Source organism: Notamacropus eugenii, chromosome 1 (assembly GCF_028372415.1).
Source record: "Notamacropus eugenii isolate mMacEug1 chromosome 1, mMacEug1.pri_v2, whole genome shotgun sequence".
Lineage (NCBI taxonomy): Eukaryota > Metazoa > Chordata > Mammalia > Diprotodontia > Macropodidae > Notamacropus > Notamacropus eugenii.
This window is the reverse complement of record NC_092872.1, coordinates 168,736,685-168,757,976: the sequence shown is the minus strand read 5'-3', so window position 1 is coordinate 168,757,976 and position 21,292 is coordinate 168,736,685. Positions and strand designations below refer to the sequence as shown.

General features: G+C 40.4%; 2 protein-coding genes across 3 annotated transcripts in view; one reads left to right on the top strand and one right to left on the bottom strand.

Moving 5' to 3' along the window:
• The first annotated feature begins 703 nt into the window (after positions 1-703).
• Positions 704-2,278, top strand: LOC140509926 (tubulin beta-5 chain-like). The gene is given in 3 exon segments (XM_072618037.1): positions 704-1,544; positions 1,547-2,101; positions 2,104-2,278. Coding segments are annotated over 3 exon segments (1,320 nt in total). The 5' UTR covers positions 704-886; the 3' UTR covers positions 2,211-2,278.
• A 5,193-nt stretch (positions 2,279-7,471) lies between these two features.
• ABHD2 (abhydrolase domain containing 2, acylglycerol lipase) overlaps positions 7,472-21,292 on the bottom strand; it is a 120,019-nt gene continuing 106,198 nt past the window's right edge. For both annotated transcript variants that reach the window (XM_072618050.1, XM_072618058.1), the window contains 3 exons: positions 19,372-19,441; positions 17,997-18,081; positions 7,472-13,544 (listed from right to left, as the gene is read on the bottom strand). In XM_072618050.1, coding sequence (XP_072474151.1) covers positions 13,348-13,544; positions 17,997-18,081; positions 19,372-19,441 — 352 coding nt within the window. In that variant the 3' untranslated portion in view covers positions 7,472-13,347. The remainder of the gene's footprint in view (positions 13,545-17,996; positions 18,082-19,371; positions 19,442-21,292) is intronic.

Below are 21,292 nucleotides of genomic sequence, written 5' to 3'. Positions count from 1 at the left end.
CTCTGTCTGTCTGTTTCTCTCTTTCTAGGTGTTCTCTCCTCTCCAGTTCCTTCCAGTTTCCTTCTCAGTGGCATTTGGTGGCGTAATAGAGTACTGGACTAGTAGTAAGGAAGACCCAAACACTGCTTCACACAGTTACTAGCTATGCGACTCTGGGTGAGTCACTTCACCCTTCTTAGCTTCACTTTCCTCATCTGTAAAATGGGCATAACAATAACACCTATCCCACAAGGATGTTGTGAGTAACATCTCTGCTGAGTGCTTTGTAGACCTTGAAATGCAATATAAATTTAAGCACTTTTTTTTTTATAAGTAAGGGAATCCTTTTTCTTTAGGCTTTTTCCCCCTCTCGTACCCTAGTTCTTGCCTATTTACTCACCAATAACATTTCTAAAGTTTCCTGCATTTCCCTGGGAAAGTCCTGGTGTTATTTCTCTCCTTTAGTTTTTAGCAAAAATAGCATAGTAACTACCATCTTTACAGTATTTTGGTAATTCGAAAATAATAACAAAAAAATTTTTATATGAAAATTTCCCCTGAGAAAGGGAAGGTGGTATAGTGTAACTGAAGGGGCCAGAGAGGGGCAAGCTGTACCACAAATGACCTCCTAGAAGTATGGATACAGAACAGCAGGGGCAAAAATATTAGTCAACACTTTAAGGCTTAAAAAAATGAAAATTAGGGGGACACAAACCACTGCAGCTGTTGGGAAGGGAGAGGAAACAGGGGGGAGCTAGACAAGACGAGGTGGGTGAGCCCGAAGTCCCCGCAGGGTCCCCGGATCTTCACTCATACCATCTTCCCTCCACACAAACCGCTTGCCCTCCAGTCCAAGGGCCACGGAGGACACAGCAGTGCTCAGCGGAACCCGGTACCACCGTGCGCGATGAGGGAGATCGTCCATATCCAGGCTGGACAGTGCGGGAATCAAATTGGCACCAAGTTTTGGGAAGTGATCAGCGATGAGCACGGGATTGACCCAGCGGGAGGCTATGTGGGTGACTCGGCGCTGCAGCTGGAGAGAATCAACGTCTACTACAATGAGTCATCCACCCAGAAGTATGTTCCCAGGGCCATCCTAGTGGACTTGGAACCAGGAACGATGGACAGTGTGAGATCTGGGCCTTCTGGTCAGCTTTTCAGGCCTGACAATTTCATCTTTGGACAAACCGGTGCAGGAAACAATTGGGCAAAGGGACATTACACTGAAGGAGCAGAGCTAGTCGATTCAGTGCTTGATGTAGTGAGAAAAGAATGCGAACACTGTGACTGTCTGCAAGGATTTCAGCTCACTCACTCCCTGGGAGGAGGAACAGGGTCTGGTATGGGAACACTGCTCATTAGCAAAATCCGAGAGGAGTATCCAGATAGAATCATGAATACCTTTAGTGTCATGCCTTCTCCCAAAGTGTCTGATACTGTGGTGGAGCCTTATAATGCTACCCTGTCGGTCCACCAGCTGGTTGAAAACACAGATGAAACTTACTGCATTGACAATGAGGCTTTGTATGATATCTGCTTCCGTACCTTGAAGCTTACCACTCCAACCACCTGGTGTCTGCAACCATGAGTGGAGTAACCACCTCACTGCGCTTCCCAGGGCAGCTCAATGCTGATCTCCGCAAACTGGCAGTCAACATGGTCCCTTTTCCACGCCTTCATTTCTTCATGCCAGGCTTTGCTCCTCTAACAGCCAGAGGCAGTCAGCAGTACAGAGCCTTGACAGTGCCAGAACTCACTCAGCAAATGTTTGATGCTAAGAACATGATGGCTGCTTGTGACCCAAGGCATGGACGCTATCTCACTGTGGCCACTATATTCCGAGGCCCAATGTCCATGAAGGAAGTGGATGAGCAGATGCTGGCCATCCAGAACAAGAATAGCAGCTATTTTGTAGAGTGGATCCCTAATAATGTCAAGGTAGCTGTATGTGACATCCCTCCTCGTGGTCTCAAGATGGCTTCCACATTTATTGGCAACAGCACTGCAATTCAGGAGCTCTTTAAACGCATCTCTGAGCAGTTCTCTGCCATGTTCCGCCGGAAGGCTTTCCTTCACTGGTTTACAGGAGAAGGAATGGATGAGATGGAGTTTACAGAAGCAAAAGTAATATGAATGATCTAGTCTCAGAATATCAGCAGTATCAAGAAGCTACAGCCAATGATGGAGAGGAAACTTTTGAAGATGATGAGGAAGAGATCAATGAATAAAATTTCCCCTTCACATTAAAATATAAATGAAAGCTTAATAAAATTCCTTTAAATGTAAAAAAAAAAAATGAAAATTACCTCATTTGTGAGCTAGTATAGCCATGATCATCTACATTTTAATTAGTGAGCATACTGGGGTCAGGAAGACTTGAGTTCAAATCGGGCCTTAGACATATATTAGCTGTGTGACCCTGGGTAAGTCACTTAACTAACCCTCTCTGGCCCCCCAAAAACCCCATCGACAGCTGAACAAAACCAATAACAAACTGAATCTGTGAGAAGTTAAGTGTTTGGGTCATGGTTTTCTCTCTAGTGAACGAATGAGGTAGCTAGGTAGTGCAGGCAGAGTGCTGGACCAAGCATCACAAGACCGAAATTTCAATCTGGGCTCAGACACTAATTAGGTGTGTAATCTTGGGCAAGTCATTTAACTTCTGTTTGCCTCAATTTCCTCACCTGTAAAATGGGGATGATAATAATAGCACCAACCTTCCAGGGTGGTTAGTGAAGACAAAATAAGATGACATTGGTAAAGTGTTTTGCAACCATTAAAACACCACATGAATTCTAGCTATTTTTAGTAGTATTATGCCAGAGGCAGAATTCAAACTCAGGTCTTTCCTGACTCCAAGTCCAGGATGCTCCCCTCTTGGTACCATTCCTAAGGTCAGCGTGACCATTAGCAATTTCACAGGAGTTACTATGATACTAGATAAAGGTCATGGCAGAGGTTGCTGCCTCAGAACATACCTGCTCACACACCTTGCTGGGGTGACCCCATGGGATAATGAATGAGAGGAGCCTCCCTTTCTCCTTGGAAGTAGTTAGAAGGGAAATCTGACCAAAGTCTCATCTTAGTTCTGGGTCAGCTAATAAAGGAGAAAGCCTCTAGTGGCACTCTCTGGGGGTGATGGAAGGCAGTAACAAGAAGAGACAAATACCACTAACAGATAGCAGGAGGTGGGTGCAACCCATAAGGACATTTTGGTGCCAGGGAGTTAAAAGAGATGCCTCCGGATGGCCATTTTGCCTTGGGTAATCTGACTGTGGGATACACCAGAGCCCAAATGGGGAACCAGGGCCTCCTTGAGGGCCACAAACACAGTGTTACTAGCTGGGAGCTACTCTCTAGGATAGCATCATAGCACCTTGCTTAGAGGACAGAGGTGATCCTGATAAAGTGGCACATGGGACTGAGAACAGGGAAAAAAAACTCCCTACTACTTGCATAAAATGGAGTAATCTCTCTGGGTCTCAGTTTCCTCATCTGTTAAATGAAGGAAATGGAGTATATGATTTCTAAGCTTCCTTCCTGAGTTAAATGTTACGCTCCTGTGATCCATTGGTAAATTCCATTTTCTTTGATCTGTGAGCATTTGAGTTTATTGCTTTCTTTGGTGGCTTTGTCCAATTTCTCTATTTTTAAGAAATCTGTGCTCAGAGGACAATTAGTTGAAAAAAGAAGAGGAGGAGAAAAGCTTTCATGGGGTTTTGCTCTGTCACCTTTCCAAAAGTGAATTGATTGGTTCATGTTTGATCTTAGAGATGAAGGTTTAATACCCTGAAGGTTTTCAAGGTACATTATATACCTTATCTCATGTCAGGGAAGATAAGAAGCTTTATGTCCATTTTTTAAGATATGGAAACAGTTTTGGAGAAATTAAGTGATTTGTCCAAGTAGCAGTCAATACTTGAACCCAGGTTTCTTCACTAGACTGTGCTGGGTTGAAGAGACAAACACACATGTGCACACACAATCAATCTCTTCCTACAAGGACAGCACAGCTGCTCCATGGTGCTAGAGGGGCATGAATGAAGAGAACACTTGAAGGAGGTGAAGACTTAGGTGGGAAAAACATTGCAGCAGGATGTGGCTTTACACCTAGGTAACCAATAAATGTGATTATTCTAAGAAAGAAGGAAAACAGGAGTGCAGAGATATGGTCTTTCTACTCCAATCAATCTACCAGCAAGCATTTTTAAAGTTCTGCTGTGTGTTAGGCACTATGTTAGACGCTGAGGATATGGAGGTAAAATGAGGTATAATTCCTGCTGTCAAGGAACTTATTTTCTATTGGGGGAAGATGTGGGCAAGTAACAGTTTCAAGGGTGGTGGTACTCTGACCCAAGATGAGGGCTGCCTTGTATTGGTCCCAAAGCACTTTGTTTCCAGGCTTGTCACTCCCAGAGGGAAGGTGATGACAGTAGGTATGAAACATTGAGTGAGTAGAACAGACTTTTCCATGGAGGTTCCCTCAGAGAGCAGGTCTCTTGCCTGAGTCCTTGGATGTGGACTCAGGCACCATATGAATTGACCAGTCCTGTACAGTGAACCACTACTTTCAAGTCCCATTCTCATTCTCTCTGAGATCAGCAAGTCTAAAGTGTACCTGAAAAGGAATTCACCTCTCTATAATAAGGCAAACAAATAGCAATTTATCCTTTGCCAGTGAGGGGGAATCCACTGCCTTCTAAGGCAGTACACTCTATTTAAGGGCACCTCTAATTGTTAAGTTTTTCCTTATTTTGAACTGAAATCTGTCTCATTTCAACTGTTTTTCTCCTACTTCTTTCTGCTCTCTCCTGCTAAACAGAGCAAAGCTAATTCTCTTCCACATGAGAGCCCCATCAAACTTACTGCGCATTTAATTTAACAATTTAATTGCATAGGTTCAGTGAGAACTCTTGCCAACAAAATAATTTCAGTGAATTATGGGTGACTGCCAGAAAGGGAGGTTCCCTTTCTTTGGAATCAAAAGCGAGGTACGGTGATTCAAAGCAAAGTTGGCCTAAAGAGTCTTCCATTCACTTGAAGAGGAGGTGGCCGAAATATTCAGGTGATACTCTACCCAAGAATCTGTTAGCAAAGTGCTGAAATTAAGGCAGTGACCTGATCTACGTTCAAGAAAAAGCAGGTGCCTGATCCTCATCAAAGAAAAGCTCTGTACAAACTGTGGTCAAGAGGCTCATTTTGTGCTGGTGAAAAATATAACCAAATCCACATTTTAGTAGAATTTGGAGAGTCTGTGACTATAGGTGCCATACTGATACACTGCAGCCTATCCAAACACAGATGTGAACATAATACACACAAGCCTGCGGGTTGGCTAAGAATTACAGCTGTCTGGATCCAGAGTCTGTTTGACCCTGAGCAGGACTAGTTGTCTTAATTGACCATGACAGCAAGCTGTGCAGATCCAACTTGAAACAAACTTCCCACTGATGATGACCTACCTAATATCCAGGGCCTGGAATGTCTTTCATGCGGCAGTTATCATAAGGTCATGACCACTTTCCTCTAGTTGTCTATGATCAAAGACTGTCTGGGAAGGAGAGATTGGCTCACTAGAGATGTATGAGGTTTTTAATAGTAACATGGGTGTTGTACCCTCACTATCCCAACTTCCTGCCTGGATGGTTCCTAGCTTAGCTTGTCGTATCTCTTGGTAAAGAGAAATAATTCTCTCCCTGTGTGAAGGTAAGGCAATACAAAGCTGTATCCGCTTTTAGGAGGGGCCCAGCAAGAGGCTCCACAGATCAGGACCATTCTACTAGCCTAGGTTGGTGTTCTTGGCAAAGTCACTTCACTGATATTATGTGCAAGGCACTGAGGAGAGAGATGAAAACCAAATCCTGTTCTCAAGACACTTACAATCAAATGCGGGGAGGGAAGGAGGGAAGAAGGGAAGGAGTGAGAGAAGCAATGTGTACAAAAACATCTAGGCAAAGTAAGAAATTGAGAAGTATCACTTTCACCTGGAAAGTTGAGGAAAGACTTCCTGGGGGATGGAGCAATTGGTTGGGCCTTGAAGAAAGGCTGGAACTTTGATTGACAGAGGATGGAGTAGGATAGGACATTCTAGGTGGGGGAGAGGTGGAATGACAGGAACAAAAACATGGAGAGTAAAGTAGATAGGATGGGGACAATGGCTAATTTGGTTAGAATGTAGAATGTGTGAAGGGTTGTATAAGGCTAGAGGCTGGATTGTGAGGGCTTTGAACACCAGATTTCGAGGTTATAGAGTGCTTTATTTGGTAGACAATAGGGAAACGCTGAAGGAGTGACATAGCGAAGCAATTCGTTAGATTCAACAGACAGGAAGATGCAAGGAGGAAAAATAGACTGGCAGCAGGACCAGGGAGGAGAAAATGAGAACAACCTGGCTTAGAGTGTGCTGGCTAAGAGAATGAAGGAGGGGACAGATAATTATGGAGGTAGAAACTACAGGGACTTAGAGTGACTGGATGTGTGAAGAAGGGAAGAGAACAAAATGAAGTGATGAACTCAGGTGACTGTGAGGATGGTTTTGTCATCGTTTAGTGTCTGTAGTCAGTGATTTGGGCAAGTAACAAGAACACAGGGTGACTATCATTTTAATAACATCTACACCAAAAGTTCTTAACTTGGGGTCCATGAACTTGTTTTTAAAATATACTTTGGTAACTGTATTTCAATATAATTTATTTCCTTTGTAATCTTATTTTGTTTTATACACTTAAAAACATTATCCTGAGAAGGGGTTCATAGGCTTCACCAGACCGCCAAAGGGGTCTATGAAACAAAAAATATTAAGAATCCCTGGTCTACACAGTTATGAAAGAAACCTGTCAAATAATCTAAGGTAAGGGAATTTGTTACCTGCAAGGGACGAAGAATGGAGAGTTTAGAGACAGGGAAAATTAAAACTAATTATGGATTAGTAATTTTAAATCCACTTTACAAGTCTGTATTTAAATCAAGAGCCAGATGTTTTCAATAACTTAACAACAACGACCCACCCCCTTTTTTTCCTAGGAGCAAGCTTCTTAGGAGTAGAGAAGAGGGGTTGTTCTGCTGTTGAGCCCAGCACCTTCCAACTCTGCCAAACATCCACTCCTAAATATTGCACCCCACTCAGCTCCCTAAGACAAAAAGTGCAAGTCAGGTAGTGCATTCTTAGCAATGGTTTTAGATGAAAAAAATGAAGAATGAGATTATTGGTTAGAATAATGACAATCCAAATTTATACAGTGTTTTAAATCTTACAAAATGATTTCTTTACAAGCACTCTATGAGGTAGGGGGGCAGGTACCATTATCCTCACTTTACAGATGAAATTGAGGCTCAGACATATTGGGGTGATTTGCCCATAATCATACAGCTATCAAAATACCAAAGATGGTACCTGGACCCCTGTCTTCTGATTCTAGGTCCAATGGTCTTTCTTCTGCGCTGTCTCTGGAAAATAATCACTGCACAAAGAAAATACCCAGGCCACATCTTGGTTGATTTTGTCCTTTATTTTTTTTTAAGTAAAGAAATTCCATTGAATCAAAGATAACAAAATTATTATTTTTGTTTGCAATGATCTTTGTTTACCACCACACAGAATCAAAATAAGTCCAAAAGTAATATGAGAAAATAAAAAGATCAAGGACACCATTGCTTAATATAATTTTTCTTAATAAAGGTAAACATCGCTGTATTTAGAAAAAATTGCATTGCTAGTTGCAAATCTTAAATGCCTTAAAGCTAAAGGATCCCATTCTCCCCATCTTCCCCCTTTAAGATCCAAAAGCTGGAAGGTTTTCAGTATACAAACTAATTTTTTTTTCAGGGCAGCATTTTAAATGTAGAGGAAAAAAACAACCTTGCAACATAATAGGAATGTGGAAGTGATGGTTCTTTAAAAACTTCTCTGGAAGCAAATCCGCCAAAATTAAGAAGATATGTTGAACAGGAGAGTCTAATCAAAATACAGAAGGGAATGCACACTCACTCCCCCCTCCCCTGCCCTCCCCCTCTCCCAACCCCCCAGCTTCGCTAAGGCCGCTGTAGTGGCAAAAGTCAGAAAGCTCAGGTACAGTGTAGGTCTTCCTGAGGCAGAGTGAACTATCCCATCATCTGAGACCAGTGTGGAAGGAGAGAGATTTTTAATTTGAATTGTGCTTTAGGAAAAATGAAAAGGGTCTGTTCTTCCATTACCCCCCAAAAAATCCCTCAGGAAAACTATTTCTGAAATAAGGAAAAATTGTTCATGGCCATGAACATTTTGTGAAGTGAGTAAGTTTAGGCCTAAGCTGGTCAGCTGAACTTTTATGGTCTGTTGGCTACCATATCATGGGAGGATTGGAAAAAGGTTGGATATTGAAATGGAAGGCGCTTCTGCAGATCCCTTAGATGAAGGCTGTCCTTGGCAACAGTGGATCACTTAGCTAATGTCAACACAATTATTTTCCATAAGTTAAGTTAATATCCTTAAGTTAAGGTTTTATTACTAGTCATCAAAAGTAAAGCAAATATCTAGAGGCTTCATGGAAATTAGAATATGTGACCTAACCCAATGGTTAGGAATATGTAGTTCCTGTATAGGAACTTACATAGAGTCCACTCATTAAAATATATGAAAGCTTTAGTCAACATTATAATTAGGAAATTGGGGAAGAGATGAGGCTATTATAGAGAGGGTTGACATCCTAGAAGAGGCAGCTCTTTGATGATTGGTACCTGAAAAGGGGTTTGGCTTTCCTGTCTTGGGGTACTGGCCTCATGTCAAGCCCCCTTTGTACGAGAAATGCTTGCAGTGTTGCTGAGTCACAAGGAAGATGCGACAGTGGTCAGAAGAAGCAACTTTTCAGATGAGAAGGTCTCTGAGCTCTCTGCCCCTGCTTATACTCTTCTGTATGATTTGGCAATAGTGATCTTCATCTCAGAGAGGCATGGAGAGTTAATTTCTTTCGCTTTAGTGATAAGGAGGAAGAAAACTTCCTTAGCTGCTTATTGTCCCAAGGTTAGAGGCAGCCCAACCTTTATAGTTCAAAAGAGGGCAAACTCAAACTCAGTATCTGTGAATCATTTATTTGATCCAAGATGCTTTAGGCAGCAGCCTAGGCAGAAAGAATTCTGTAGGTCTACATGCTTAGTGAGTTTTGGCTGGATTTTAGGAGTAAATGGTTCTGGTTCAATCTCTCACAGCAGAGACACTACAATATTATGGTATTTATTAGAAGATTTCCTAGAGGCTCTGGGTATGAAGGAAGACATTCCCAAGAATATTTGATAGGATACTGCAGTGATATAGTACTAAATGATCCTTCTGTACTGCCTGAAGGATGAAGACCTGTAAGATCTTTTTAAGCTAGCATGATGTTTTAATAATCTTTATTTCAGTCTAAGTAAGAATCAGTGCTATATGGGAGAAGAAAACCAGCTCAAATCCCACACATCTGCCCATTTATAAACAGGAACAAAAGCTCCATGGTGTCCCTGGAGCTCTATACAGATCTTAAGTCACATTATAAAGAGATCTGTAATTTGGATGCATGGCATGGTGAGCTTGGCTATATAAAGAGTTATGCCTAGTTATGCTGAAGGCTACAAATTGCTTTAATAACTGAATTACAGAACTTCAGAGCTAGTTTTGGAGAAGAAAGGCTGAGCATATGGAATTTTCTACCTTAGGAAGAGTCTCATTGTCCTGCTTGGCTCATGTGCTGAATGATGTTATTCCACTGGCCCCCATGAAACATGGGCCAAGATTACAAACACTTTTGAATTGAGAGAGGGTTTAAGGTCATAATGGTTATGCTACAGAAGATCTTAAAGGTATGAAAGAGTGCTCTAGCCAGTGCCAATGGTTTTCCCTAGTAACTGTTTTTTTAAATACAATAGCTCTTTCGCTAAACCTTAGTAAGGTAAGCTTTGACACAGTTGTATTCCATATGCATGGAATCTAGAGAATGTAGGAGTCATCAGACTCAGCCTAGAGGGTCTGTCAATAGATGTAGGTTAGAAGAATGAATCTGTGCTGACTACCAAAGACCACCAAATGGATGTGATAACTAAGCCAAGGCCTTACTAAAGAGATTCAAGAATGCAGAATCCCTCTTTCAGGTGAGCTTCCACATTGGAAGGAGGTGGTAACACAACCTCTACATACCAAAAGAAGAAGGATGACTCCAAGGGCATTGAACAAAAGACCCTGAACAAATGAAAAAACATCTCTTCTGCCTCTATTCCACGGTGATAGGAGCCTCCCTCCTGGAGAGACAAATGCTTGTTTTCCAAATCTATTAAAAGCATCCTTAAACATAAATGTATCAAGGGGACTTGACATTACTTTCCAAGTGGCAACTCCTTCTCCCTACACCATACCAAATACTAAGCTAGTCTGGATGACTTACTGAACTGTGGCTTACTTCTCTTTTCTTAGGTGGAAAGAATACAGCAGGAAGAAATATGAACATTCATTACACTTTGGTTTAACTTTATTACCACTGCCCCTGTATTTGTACAGCAGGAGGTCAGAATCTGATTTTAAAGTAGACATACCACTTCCAACACCATTTGGAAATCCAAGTTCATATTAGCCCCTGACTGGTACGGTTTTATTTCTGGTTAAGGGGGAGGTAGATTAGCGTTTGAAAAGTAGCTCAGGTTTTCCTTGCTACTTTATATTAAGAATATCTTAAAACAGATAGGTTTAGGAAACGGCCAAAAAATGTTTTCTTCCCTAGACACAGATCATTTCATGTGAATTCAACCAATCAAATGCAGACAAGTTACTGGGGTAGCAGATAGAGAGCAGAGGAAAAAACCTCTTTTTCTTGGTAACAGCTACAACATGGCTTGGGATGAATGAAATAGGAAGGCTGGAGGAAGGGAAAAGAAAATTTCCATATAAAATGATATGCTGCACCCATGGCTTACTGGGAAGCTGGCACTTTCTAAAATTAATGCCTACTCATATTCACCCAAGAAGCAAACAAGAACAAGAATTTTCATGTAAGACAAAAAGTCACATCCACACCCTTATTTCTATGCTGAAGAGACTGGAACACACACAAAGGATTTTCAGTTGATTCCACTTGGGTCAAAATGGAATGTAAATGCCACTCTCGGTCACACTGCACAAAGAATTTTGGCTGGGATGTTGTCCCCAGGATGATGCATGTTAAATTCTGGTTTTGCAGTCACAAAGGCTGAAAGACAGATGTGACTCTTTCCCAACAAAAGCAAACAGAATGATCCTACTAACCAGTCAACAGGAAACAGTTTTCATGTCACGGGTAGAAGATAGTTTCACACTTGGCTGGATCTTTCCCCGACCTTCATCTTTTGTATATGGGACAATGGTGATCTGATCGTTTTCCTACTGAATGTAGCAGCATATGCACATGTGCCAGTTATTAGAACAGGCCAGAAAAAATGGCCAAAGGCAAACAAAAGCAGTCTATCATTTTTGATACAGTAATTCAATGATTATAAAATTATTGCTTGGTTTAACTAATCTAAGTTTAGAGAAGTGATGACAGTACCAGGAAGTCTGTCTGTGAATGTTCTTGTTTTGAGTGGGTAAGGGATTAGGGGGTTGGCGCAGAATTTTTTTTACCACAACCAAAGTGGCTAATTGCCAAACCAAGGCTAATATAGTAAAGTGCTAATTGGTGCTAAAAGAGTGACGCAGGAAAGGCAATAAAGAATACAATTTGGAAAAGATTACAATAAATTGAACAGGAAAATAATCAGAAAGTAAAACTGAGACCAAAGAAGTTCCAATATTTTTCAATAGTGCTGCTGTTCATTCTAATAAGGTGGTGATCTAATGATTGTCATACAGAATTCCTTCAGGGTAGACATAGTTGTCATCATTGTTGTGGTCACTTGGGGCAATATACATATCCTTCTGTCAATGGACATAAAAACAATGCCTTCAAAGTGCCTGAGAAGTCCTCCCCAGCTGAGCTTTCCAATTTAGCCTCTACTTATTGCTGGAGTCAAAGAAGTTGGAGAAGGTAAAAGACTGAAAAAGATGCCTAGTAGTATCATTATGAGTGCTGTACAATCCCATATAGCAACTGCTGGTTTTAGCAACTTCATATTATAGAAACCACTGGAGGTTTTAGATACAGAGGTGCCAACAGATCAGGAAAAGGATAAAATCCCAAATCCCAAATAACATTTTTTGACATGAGACCCTGAAAAAGTCTGACAGTATATAAGTAAAGGAGATTCGATAAAAATTCTGTTCCAAAAGAGACTTTTTAAATGGAGATGTTTAACTTTGTCTAAACTTAAGTTCTACTTTTGAATTACCAAGCCAGTGTTAAGGAGACCTGGGTTAAAAGAAAAAAAACACACCAGATAATTCTGTGCTAAAGAAAATCCTTTACACAAGTAATGAAGAAATAAAAAAAGGCAAATGATTATATCAAGGCTACTTGTTTGATTTGGACAAGAATTCAAAGAACAGGAAGTCACTGGAATTCTGTTCTCTCAAAATCTAGCCAAATATAAATCATCATATATACTTTTAGAGTTGGACAGGCCCTCAGACATTAACTAGTCCAACCCTCTCATTTTACAGATGAGGAAACTGAGGCTGACAGGTTAAATGACTTGCCCAAGGTCACTGTGGCAGAACTAGGATTCCTAGCTTTCTATCCACTACACTCTACTGCAAATGCACAACTGGCAATCCCAAAATGGTGTGCCTTCATTATGTCTGAAGCGGACAGTTACTGATACTCAGACACCTCTGGTAATAAACTTCAGTAAGAAATTCTAAACAAGATAGTTCTAACCTAAATGTTTTGCTGAACAAGGTGAAAGATCCTTTAGGAAGTGTTGTAAATATGGAACTTGGCTTATTATAGAAGCTGATTTTTTTTTCTTGCTTATGGAGCTAACATTCCCCCAAACTCTCACGCTAAGTGGTTCAAGCTCCCTCTCCTCAGTATTGACTTGGAACCACAAAACAACAGCACAAAGTATAGTCACAAAACCTGATACATCTTGCCACATTCTTGGGAGGATTTTTTGACTGGCAAAGCAAAGATGCTGTTCAGATACATTTTTAATAGGGAAATTAGATGACAATTGGCTTAATCAAATGCTGAAATTGGACAGGTGATCAAGAATCCCGCCACTCATCATCGTGGACAATAATGCAATAAAGAAAACTAGTAACCTAAGCACAAAAATAGCCTGAAGATCCTGGGGACAGCCATCTGCCTCGGCGAGAGGTGCTCTTGGCGGGAAGCTTCCCTGCTGACATACCCAGGTTATTGAGAAGGACGAAAACCTGAAGCAGCAAGTGAAGAGATGAGTAGTTTCAGAAGGAAGGGCCACTGGAGTGCTTCTGAGTCTGTAAGGGCATCACTCCAGATCAGCATCCATTTGCTCTGTATCTGAGCACTGGGATTTGTTACGCTCCCATTGGCAAATGGCATTGGCATACTGTACCACCAGCTTATCCATCCAGGTCAGGGGTTCCGGGAAAAGAACAGCACCCTCAAAGAAGCCCAAGTGACCTCCATGAAGTGGCAGCACAAACATGACATTCTCTCGTTTCTCTGCAAGGGGAAAAATGCATCTCTGTGAGTGATCAGATTCCAGTTGGCAACCTTTGGGTGCAGATAAAGGAACTTGCGTAATAGGTCTCTATTTTGCTCACCGATAGCACCTGTCTGTTCAAGAGTGTATCCCAAATAGTGGCAATGATTTTCCACCAAATCACCCCTGTCTCTTAAATTAGAAGGGGAAACTGCTGAGGAAGGCAAGAGGCTAAGATGCTGATGAACTTGGTTTAAGGGTGTGATACGCAAAAGGCTATCTGTTCAACATATCTGGCTTAAGACATAAACATCATAATATTCATAGGCATGTTCTTTTTGATTACTATTTTGTATGTTTTTGTAAGACTAGTTTAGAAATCTAGATGTTTTAAAAGAGACTGTATCTTACTTGATCATAAGATCCTCAGAGGGGTTAAAGTAGCATTAGTTACGAACAGAGGATCATAGGCTTAGGGCTGGAAGTTACCATGGCCTTTCAGGTATAATCTAGTGCCAGACTCTGGCTCCCAAACCTTTTCAAGTTCCTTCCAACTATGAGGTAGACCTTTTAAAGCCTCTCAGGACACACCTCACCCCCATCATCATCATCATCATCATCATCATCATTAGCCACAAGGATGGACGTCAAGTTGGATCCCAAGGGAGGGCCCTGAATAGTCTATTTAACTGCATCCCTCAATGGACCTCTCTCAGTGGTTAACACAACTCTACCCTTTTATACATCTTGCAGTGATTCTCAAGCTTCAGCTGTCAATGTATAGATCTTATTCCCCATCCGAACTGCCTGCTCCTTTACTCCCATGTCCAAGGTTCCATTTCAGATCTTTCCACCTCTTCTATTTTGCCCTGTGACACCGGTTTCAAACTTAATGGATTTCCATCTTCTGGCTTTCACTGAGCCCTGATTCCCTCTTGAGGACTGATTCTTTGACCTGCCTTTCCAGCACTAGTTTATGTTTTCTCTCATACTCTCTGACTCACTGGTTGCAGCAGGAAAGCTGGAACTCTCCTTTGCTCCCCACTGACACTTCCAGATTCACCCTTTGCCACCATTACTCAGCACCCTCTCTTCCTCTGAGTTTCATGATTTCCAAATTTATTACCGAACCCAGATCCTGGTAGCTGTTATTAATCCACCTCTAGGACATTCTCCTTCTTTCTTCTATGAGTTCAGTGCCCTCAGACCAGAAGATTTCAGCATACATATTAATTTTCCTTCAAATTCTCTAACTTTCCAGTTCCTCAATGTACTCATTTCTGATGACCACTTCACTCCACCTCAGCTAAAGAGAGTTTGCTGTTACTCACAAGCGTTCCATTTCTATGAACTCTAAAAATTCCTTATAAAAGAATGACTATATATATATTGACTAATCTTTTAGCATCCCATCTTTTCCTATGCCTTATAAAACCCTAACTCTTTCGTTGTCTTCACTATAACATCATTCCCTTCAGGTCTTTTAGAGGCCACCATTCTTGCACTGGATACCCTGTCCCCTTTCCCTCTCTTGACCCCTTGGTGAACCAATTCAACTCTGTATATCTTCTCCATTCAGTCACTTACCTGATCATTTATCACATGCCTTGCCAAACCCAACCCTGGATTTCTCCCACCACTTGAATACTCTGCTCCATTCATATGCTGGAATGGAGCTGGAGAAAACACAATATGGTGTTGACTGGGCCTGTTACAAATTTGTATTTTCTACTCTTGGCTAGGCCCTCACTGCGTCAAGATTACCCTTCTATTCCCCTTCAACTGATCCAATATTCCACTGTCTATAGTAACTGTTCAAATTTTGGCTTCATCCCCTGGTCTTCTCTGTTAAGGACACTACCACATACTTCCCTGAAAAAACTAAGGCCATTTGCCAAGAGCTTCTTCATGTTGTCTTATCTCACATCATTCAAACATTTCTCCCCTACTATTTCTGCTTTCAGTACTTTATCATATGGAGGGGTGACTTTTTCCTCATTAAGGCCAACTCCTCTCTATCTTTGAACTTAACTTTTTAAATTTTCTCCAAAATACTGTCCCCACTATCATCTCTATGATCTCCAGTCTTTCCCTATAAGTTCCTTTCAAGCTACCTACAAACATGCCCGTGTCTCTCCAACCTTAGAAATCCTCAACTTGAGCCTGTAAGTACCATAAGTCTACAAAATGCTTAATAGATGCTTCCTTCCTTCCTTTGTTCTGACATTCTGGGTAAGCCATCATCTTATATCTCTCCTCCCCTTCTCAGCTACTTCTTGAAAAAGCCATCTATACTAGGCGCTTCCATTTTTACTTCCTCTCCTCTCATTCTCTTAACCCTCTGATCTCATCACTCAACTGAAACTACCCTTTCTAAAGTTACCAATGATCTCTTAATTACCAAATATAATAACCTTATCCTTCTTTCTGCAGTATTTTATATTGTTGACTACTTTGTCCTCCTAGATATTCTTTCCTATCTAGGTGTTTGTGACATGCCTCTCTCCTGGTTCTTTTCCTACCCTTTTAGTATCCTTTGCTGGATCTTTATCTAGGTTATGCCCGTTAACTGTGGATGTCCTCCCAAGGCTCTGATTTGGGCCCTCTTTTTCCCCCTCTATATTATCTCAAATGATGATCTCATCAAGTCTCATCCAGCTGATTCCTAGACCTACATATCCATTGCTTATTACTCTCGAGTACTAGTCTGATATCACCAAACTCCTTTTAGACATATTGAACTAGATTCTTCTCAGCATTTCAAACTCCACATCTCTAAAACAGAACTTATTATCTTTCTTTTCACCCATGATTACTGTCTCTGGGGCACTACCATTCTCCTGTTCACTTTGGTGCCTCACTTTCACTCACCCCACATCTCCATTTTGATGACAAATCATGTCATTTCTTTGTCCAAAGCATTTATCTTCTATATCCCCTTCTCTCTACTCACTCAGCCTCTGTGCTAGTTCAGGCTCTTAATCACCTCTCATTTGGACTGCCTTGATTCTCTCTGTACTCCAAACCACTCTCCACTCAGCTACCACCGTGATTTTTTAAAGTCCAGGTCCTGACCAAGTGTCTTCTCTATTCAATAAACTCCAGTGGCTGTTATGACCTCCAGGGTCATAAACTCCTCTATTAGACTTTTAAAGCCTTCCTAACCTGACCCCTCCTACTTTTCTAGTCTTCTCAGGCTTTAATTCCTTCTATGTACTCGACAGTTGAGCTAAAATGGTCCCAAATTTCGCTTTCTGCAGTTCTTTCCCAGTTTCCCCAGCTGCCAGTGCCTTCCCCTCTGAGATTTCCTCCTAGGTACTCTATATATCTTGTATGTATCTAGTTAGTTACATGTTACCCACCCTTATTAGACCGAGTACTCTTTGAAAGCAGAGATTGTGCTTTTCTTTGTAAATACTTAAAAAATGCTTTTTTGATGAATTCATTTAGTCTAGCCTACTCATTTTATAGATGAGGAAAACCCACAGAAGTTAAGGAAGTTTGCCCAAGGTCAATGGTGATAAAGACAGAGGCACATTTTGAACCTAGGCCCTCTGTCTATAATGTGCCTCTGCTATTATATTCAAATATATGAAATCATGGGACCATTTCTCTCTCATAATGAAAGCTTTTCATTGCATAACATCTGACCTCTAGAATACACATTTCCTTTACTTCCTGGGCTACAAAGGCTTTGACTAGTGCCTGAGTCCTCTGTGTTTTGTTCTACTACATGTTTTTTCCCCCCAGCCCTGGATGTTTTAAATGAACCAAAAATTTTCTTCTCTCCTTTGATTCACTTATATTCACAAGAGGAAAACTTTTCCCTCCATCATCCCTTTCTTGTGGTTTATGTCCTAGGGGTCTAAAAATGATGTCCAGTTCATCATCAAGAAAGATAACATTGGCATTCCCAGATCTCGTCCTCTCTCTCCTCAGCTTTCTTCTTGGCCCTCTAGCTTTTGGTTGGTGTGGAATGACATCATACCGACCTCAAACCCAATAAACTACTTCTGCTGGGCAGTATTTCTTTGCTCTTCCAGTTGCTTGGATTTTAGTCCATAGCACAGCTGGAGTCACCAAAGCACTGGCAGTGACAACTTTATGTTTTGTTCTTTCTGTAGTTCTGAATACTTTCTTTCCCAAAGCCAAACTTCTCAGTTTAGAAGAACCATAATCTCCCAGGCAATTTCACATGCCACTGGGTGACAGAAGTAATAATAGCTTCCAGACTGACAGTGCCGACCTCTTGCAACAGGACAGCAGGAAAGCCAGAATATTTGTTTAGGTATTCAGGTGGCAACATTATCAGAGAGTCTTTTGCTACAAAGAGAATCTTGGGTAAAAGTATGGCACTAAGAAAAGCCTCCCCACATCAAAAATATTTCTAGGTGATCACTTCACAGGGAAGATGACAGTATTTACTATGTCAGGATGAGTATGGAAAAGAATCAGGAGTAAGAAACACTTACCTGACAGAGCTTTGGGGATTGTTAAAAGACTATCATGCACCAAGGGGTCATCAGCAGCATTAACCAGCATGAGCGGAACATAAATCTGTACAAGGAAAAATAAAAGTAAAACTCTTTTCTCTACATAATGCCACCATTGTTTTAGGGTGGCCAAACCCTGGAACTCCCTATCTAACACTTTCTTAAGAGAAAGTGAACAAGGACCAATATCTTGCCCATGATCAGTGTATACAAATGCCAAGTTGGCAATATAGGAATGATAAGCTTCTAGTAGGATCATGATTAGACATTGAGATGGAATGTTCTCAAACAGGTTGAGAGTAACCTTGGCTGAACTTGTTAATAATGCTAGCTATTATTAGCCAATGATGTCACATGGCTGTAATAAAATGAATGCAATTTTAGTTTGCATTCAGAAGCTGGGGTTTTCAACTCTTTTTGTGTCATGGACCCTTTTGACAATCTGGTAAAATTCATGGACCCCTTCTCAGAGTAACGTTTTTAGGTGCATAAAATAAAATACATAGGACTACAAAGGAAAACAATTATATTGAAATATTTTTTTTCACAAACTTCCTTGATACTTATCCACAGACCCTTCTTCTCCAACTCCTCCTAGATCTCTGGACCCTAGGTTAAGAATTCCTGCTTTTAAGATCACAGTACTAATGCCATTATAGCTCTGCATTATCTAAACATGTCTGGAATACTGTGTTTAATTCTAGGTGTTACATTTTAAAAAAGACATGGTTTGGAAGGTGGCCTAGGATGATGAGGAATCTGTAAACCATCTCATGAGGAACAGATTAGACTTAAAGGGGGACATAATAACTATTTTCAAATATCTGAAGGGCTTTCCTGCGAGAAGGCAGAAAACTAAGTAGCACCGTGTAGTGGAAGGACTGCTTGTATTTAGAGTCAGAGGACCTGGACTTAAATCCTGGATCTGTCACTTAGTTCTTAGTAGTGTGACCTTGGGTAAGTCACTCAACCAATATGGTATTCAGTTTTCTCACCTGAAAACAAAAAGGTTGGACTAGGTCATCTCTGAAAGTTCTTCTCACTACAGATCTATGATCCAAGTTAAGAGGAAAGTAGATCTCAGTGCAACATATGAAAGAACTTTTTAACAATTTGAATATACCAGTAATAAAGTGGGTTGCCTTGAGAGGAAGCCACTGCTTTACCATTAGAGGTATTCTAGCAGAATCTGGATGATTATAATCAGAGATAATGTAAGGAGGAGTTTTCATGGTGCCTGAGAGGTTACACTAACTGGGCTTTAAGGTCTTTTCTAACTTCAAGTCCAGGATTTTTAGGTTTGGGGGCAAAGCAAAAATAATGTTATTATTTATAGTCAGTTGTAGTCACTCACCCTGTGCAGATACCTCATGCAGCTTTCTTCTTCATAATATTCTTTCAGAGAATTATAGCCGTGGAACTTCCTAAGATATACCAAAGCAGGAAAAAAAATGTAAGAAACAAAGAGATACTTTTCCTTAGGCCTCAGTGCTGGTCTGTTTTATCTTTCTTCTAATTCCCACATTCATCTACAAGAGTAACATCTCTCCATGATTTAATAAAGACCAACTATTTGAGCTCAGGTTGGCATGAAGCTAGACATCATTGAAGAGGCTAGGAAATTCAGAGATTTGCAACAGAGGTCTTTCCATCAGAGGACAGTCTTTCTGCCTACATTGCTATGCGATGAGATGACATAAATTATGGGAAAGGAAATGGATATGGATGTTAAGTTCCAAGTCCTGTTTATCAAGGAGGCAGTAATTAGAGATAGACTACTTTCTCTTCTAATTTTTAAAAATAGTATAATCTCTAATAATAAGGATTATTATGGAATATGGTATAAGATGTTCATCTAAGCCTAATTTCTATTAGTCTGTTTTCCAGTTTTCCTTGTAGTTTTTACCAAATAGGAAGTTCTTTCCTAAGTAATTTGGTTTCTGATTTATCAAGGTTCCACTATTTCTAATTCTCCCATGTCTAGTATGTTCTGTTGGCTTTGATGACTATTGTTTTATAATAAAACTTTGAGGTCTGGAAGTACTATTCCCCCTTTATCCTTACCTCTTCTTATAATTTCCCTTGATATCTAGATCTTTCATTTTTATAAGTGGATTGTTATTATATTTTTATAGAGTTCTGTAAAGTATCTCTTTGGTAATTTGACTGGTATAGTATTAAAAGCACAAATTAAATTTGGTAGTATTTATAATTTGTACTATGTTGGCACGACCCAGGCACAAGCACCGAATATTCTTCTAGCTATTTAGGTTGTTCTTTATGTCTTTAAGGAGAATTTTGTAAGCAAACACACACACACACACACACACACACACACACACACACACACACACACACAGAGTATTTTGTGTGCTTTGGTGGAATGACCTCCAGATATTTCATGCATTTTGCAGTTATCTGAACTGGAACTGATTTCCCTTTCTATTATTGGCTCTTGGATTCTGTTATTTATATAGAAATGCTCTGTCTGGATTGTCTAGGGCTTATTTAGTATCCTGCAACTTTGCTGAAGTTATTGTCTCAATCAGTATCGTTGTTGATTCCATTAGAATTTCCAAGTAAACCATCATAGGATAGAGTGCTTTCTAACAAAAACATAAAATGCTATGGGATGGACATCATAATAACTGCCCTGACCTTCAAGTTTTAGGGATCAGATTTGTCTTGGTTATGACTTAAGAACAGGATACAGACAGAACATCCCTAGTGTCCAGATGATTCCTGGGAAACTAATTTTTATCTAGTGCTGTTGAGGGGTTCAGATTTGACTCAAGAATGACAAAATGAAAAATTTCAGAGAATTCTGGGAAGATCTGTATGAACTGATGCAAAATGAAGTGAGTCAAACCAGGAGAATAACATATGCAGTAACAACATTATAAAGAAAAATTCTGAAAGACTTTAGAACTGTGATCAACGCAAATTTCAGAGACCCAAAGAAGAAGCATGTTACCTCATGGTAGATGGACTGAAAATACAGAATGAGACATAGTTTTGGACATGACCAGTGAGAAAATTTGCTTTGCTTGATGATACCTATTTGTTACAAAGGTTTTATTTTTTTTCTTTCTGTTCACTTTTAATAGAAATAACAACAAAAAAGATTTACTCTAAGGGAGACTTGGCTCAGTGTGGGAATCTCTCTGCCAACCTGGCTTTCCAAAGCTTCAAATGAAGACTTTTAAAATCCATTTTACTTTTCTGCTCATGCTGAAAGCTTTCTGATCCCTTCTTTCCCTTATGAGGCCATTTTC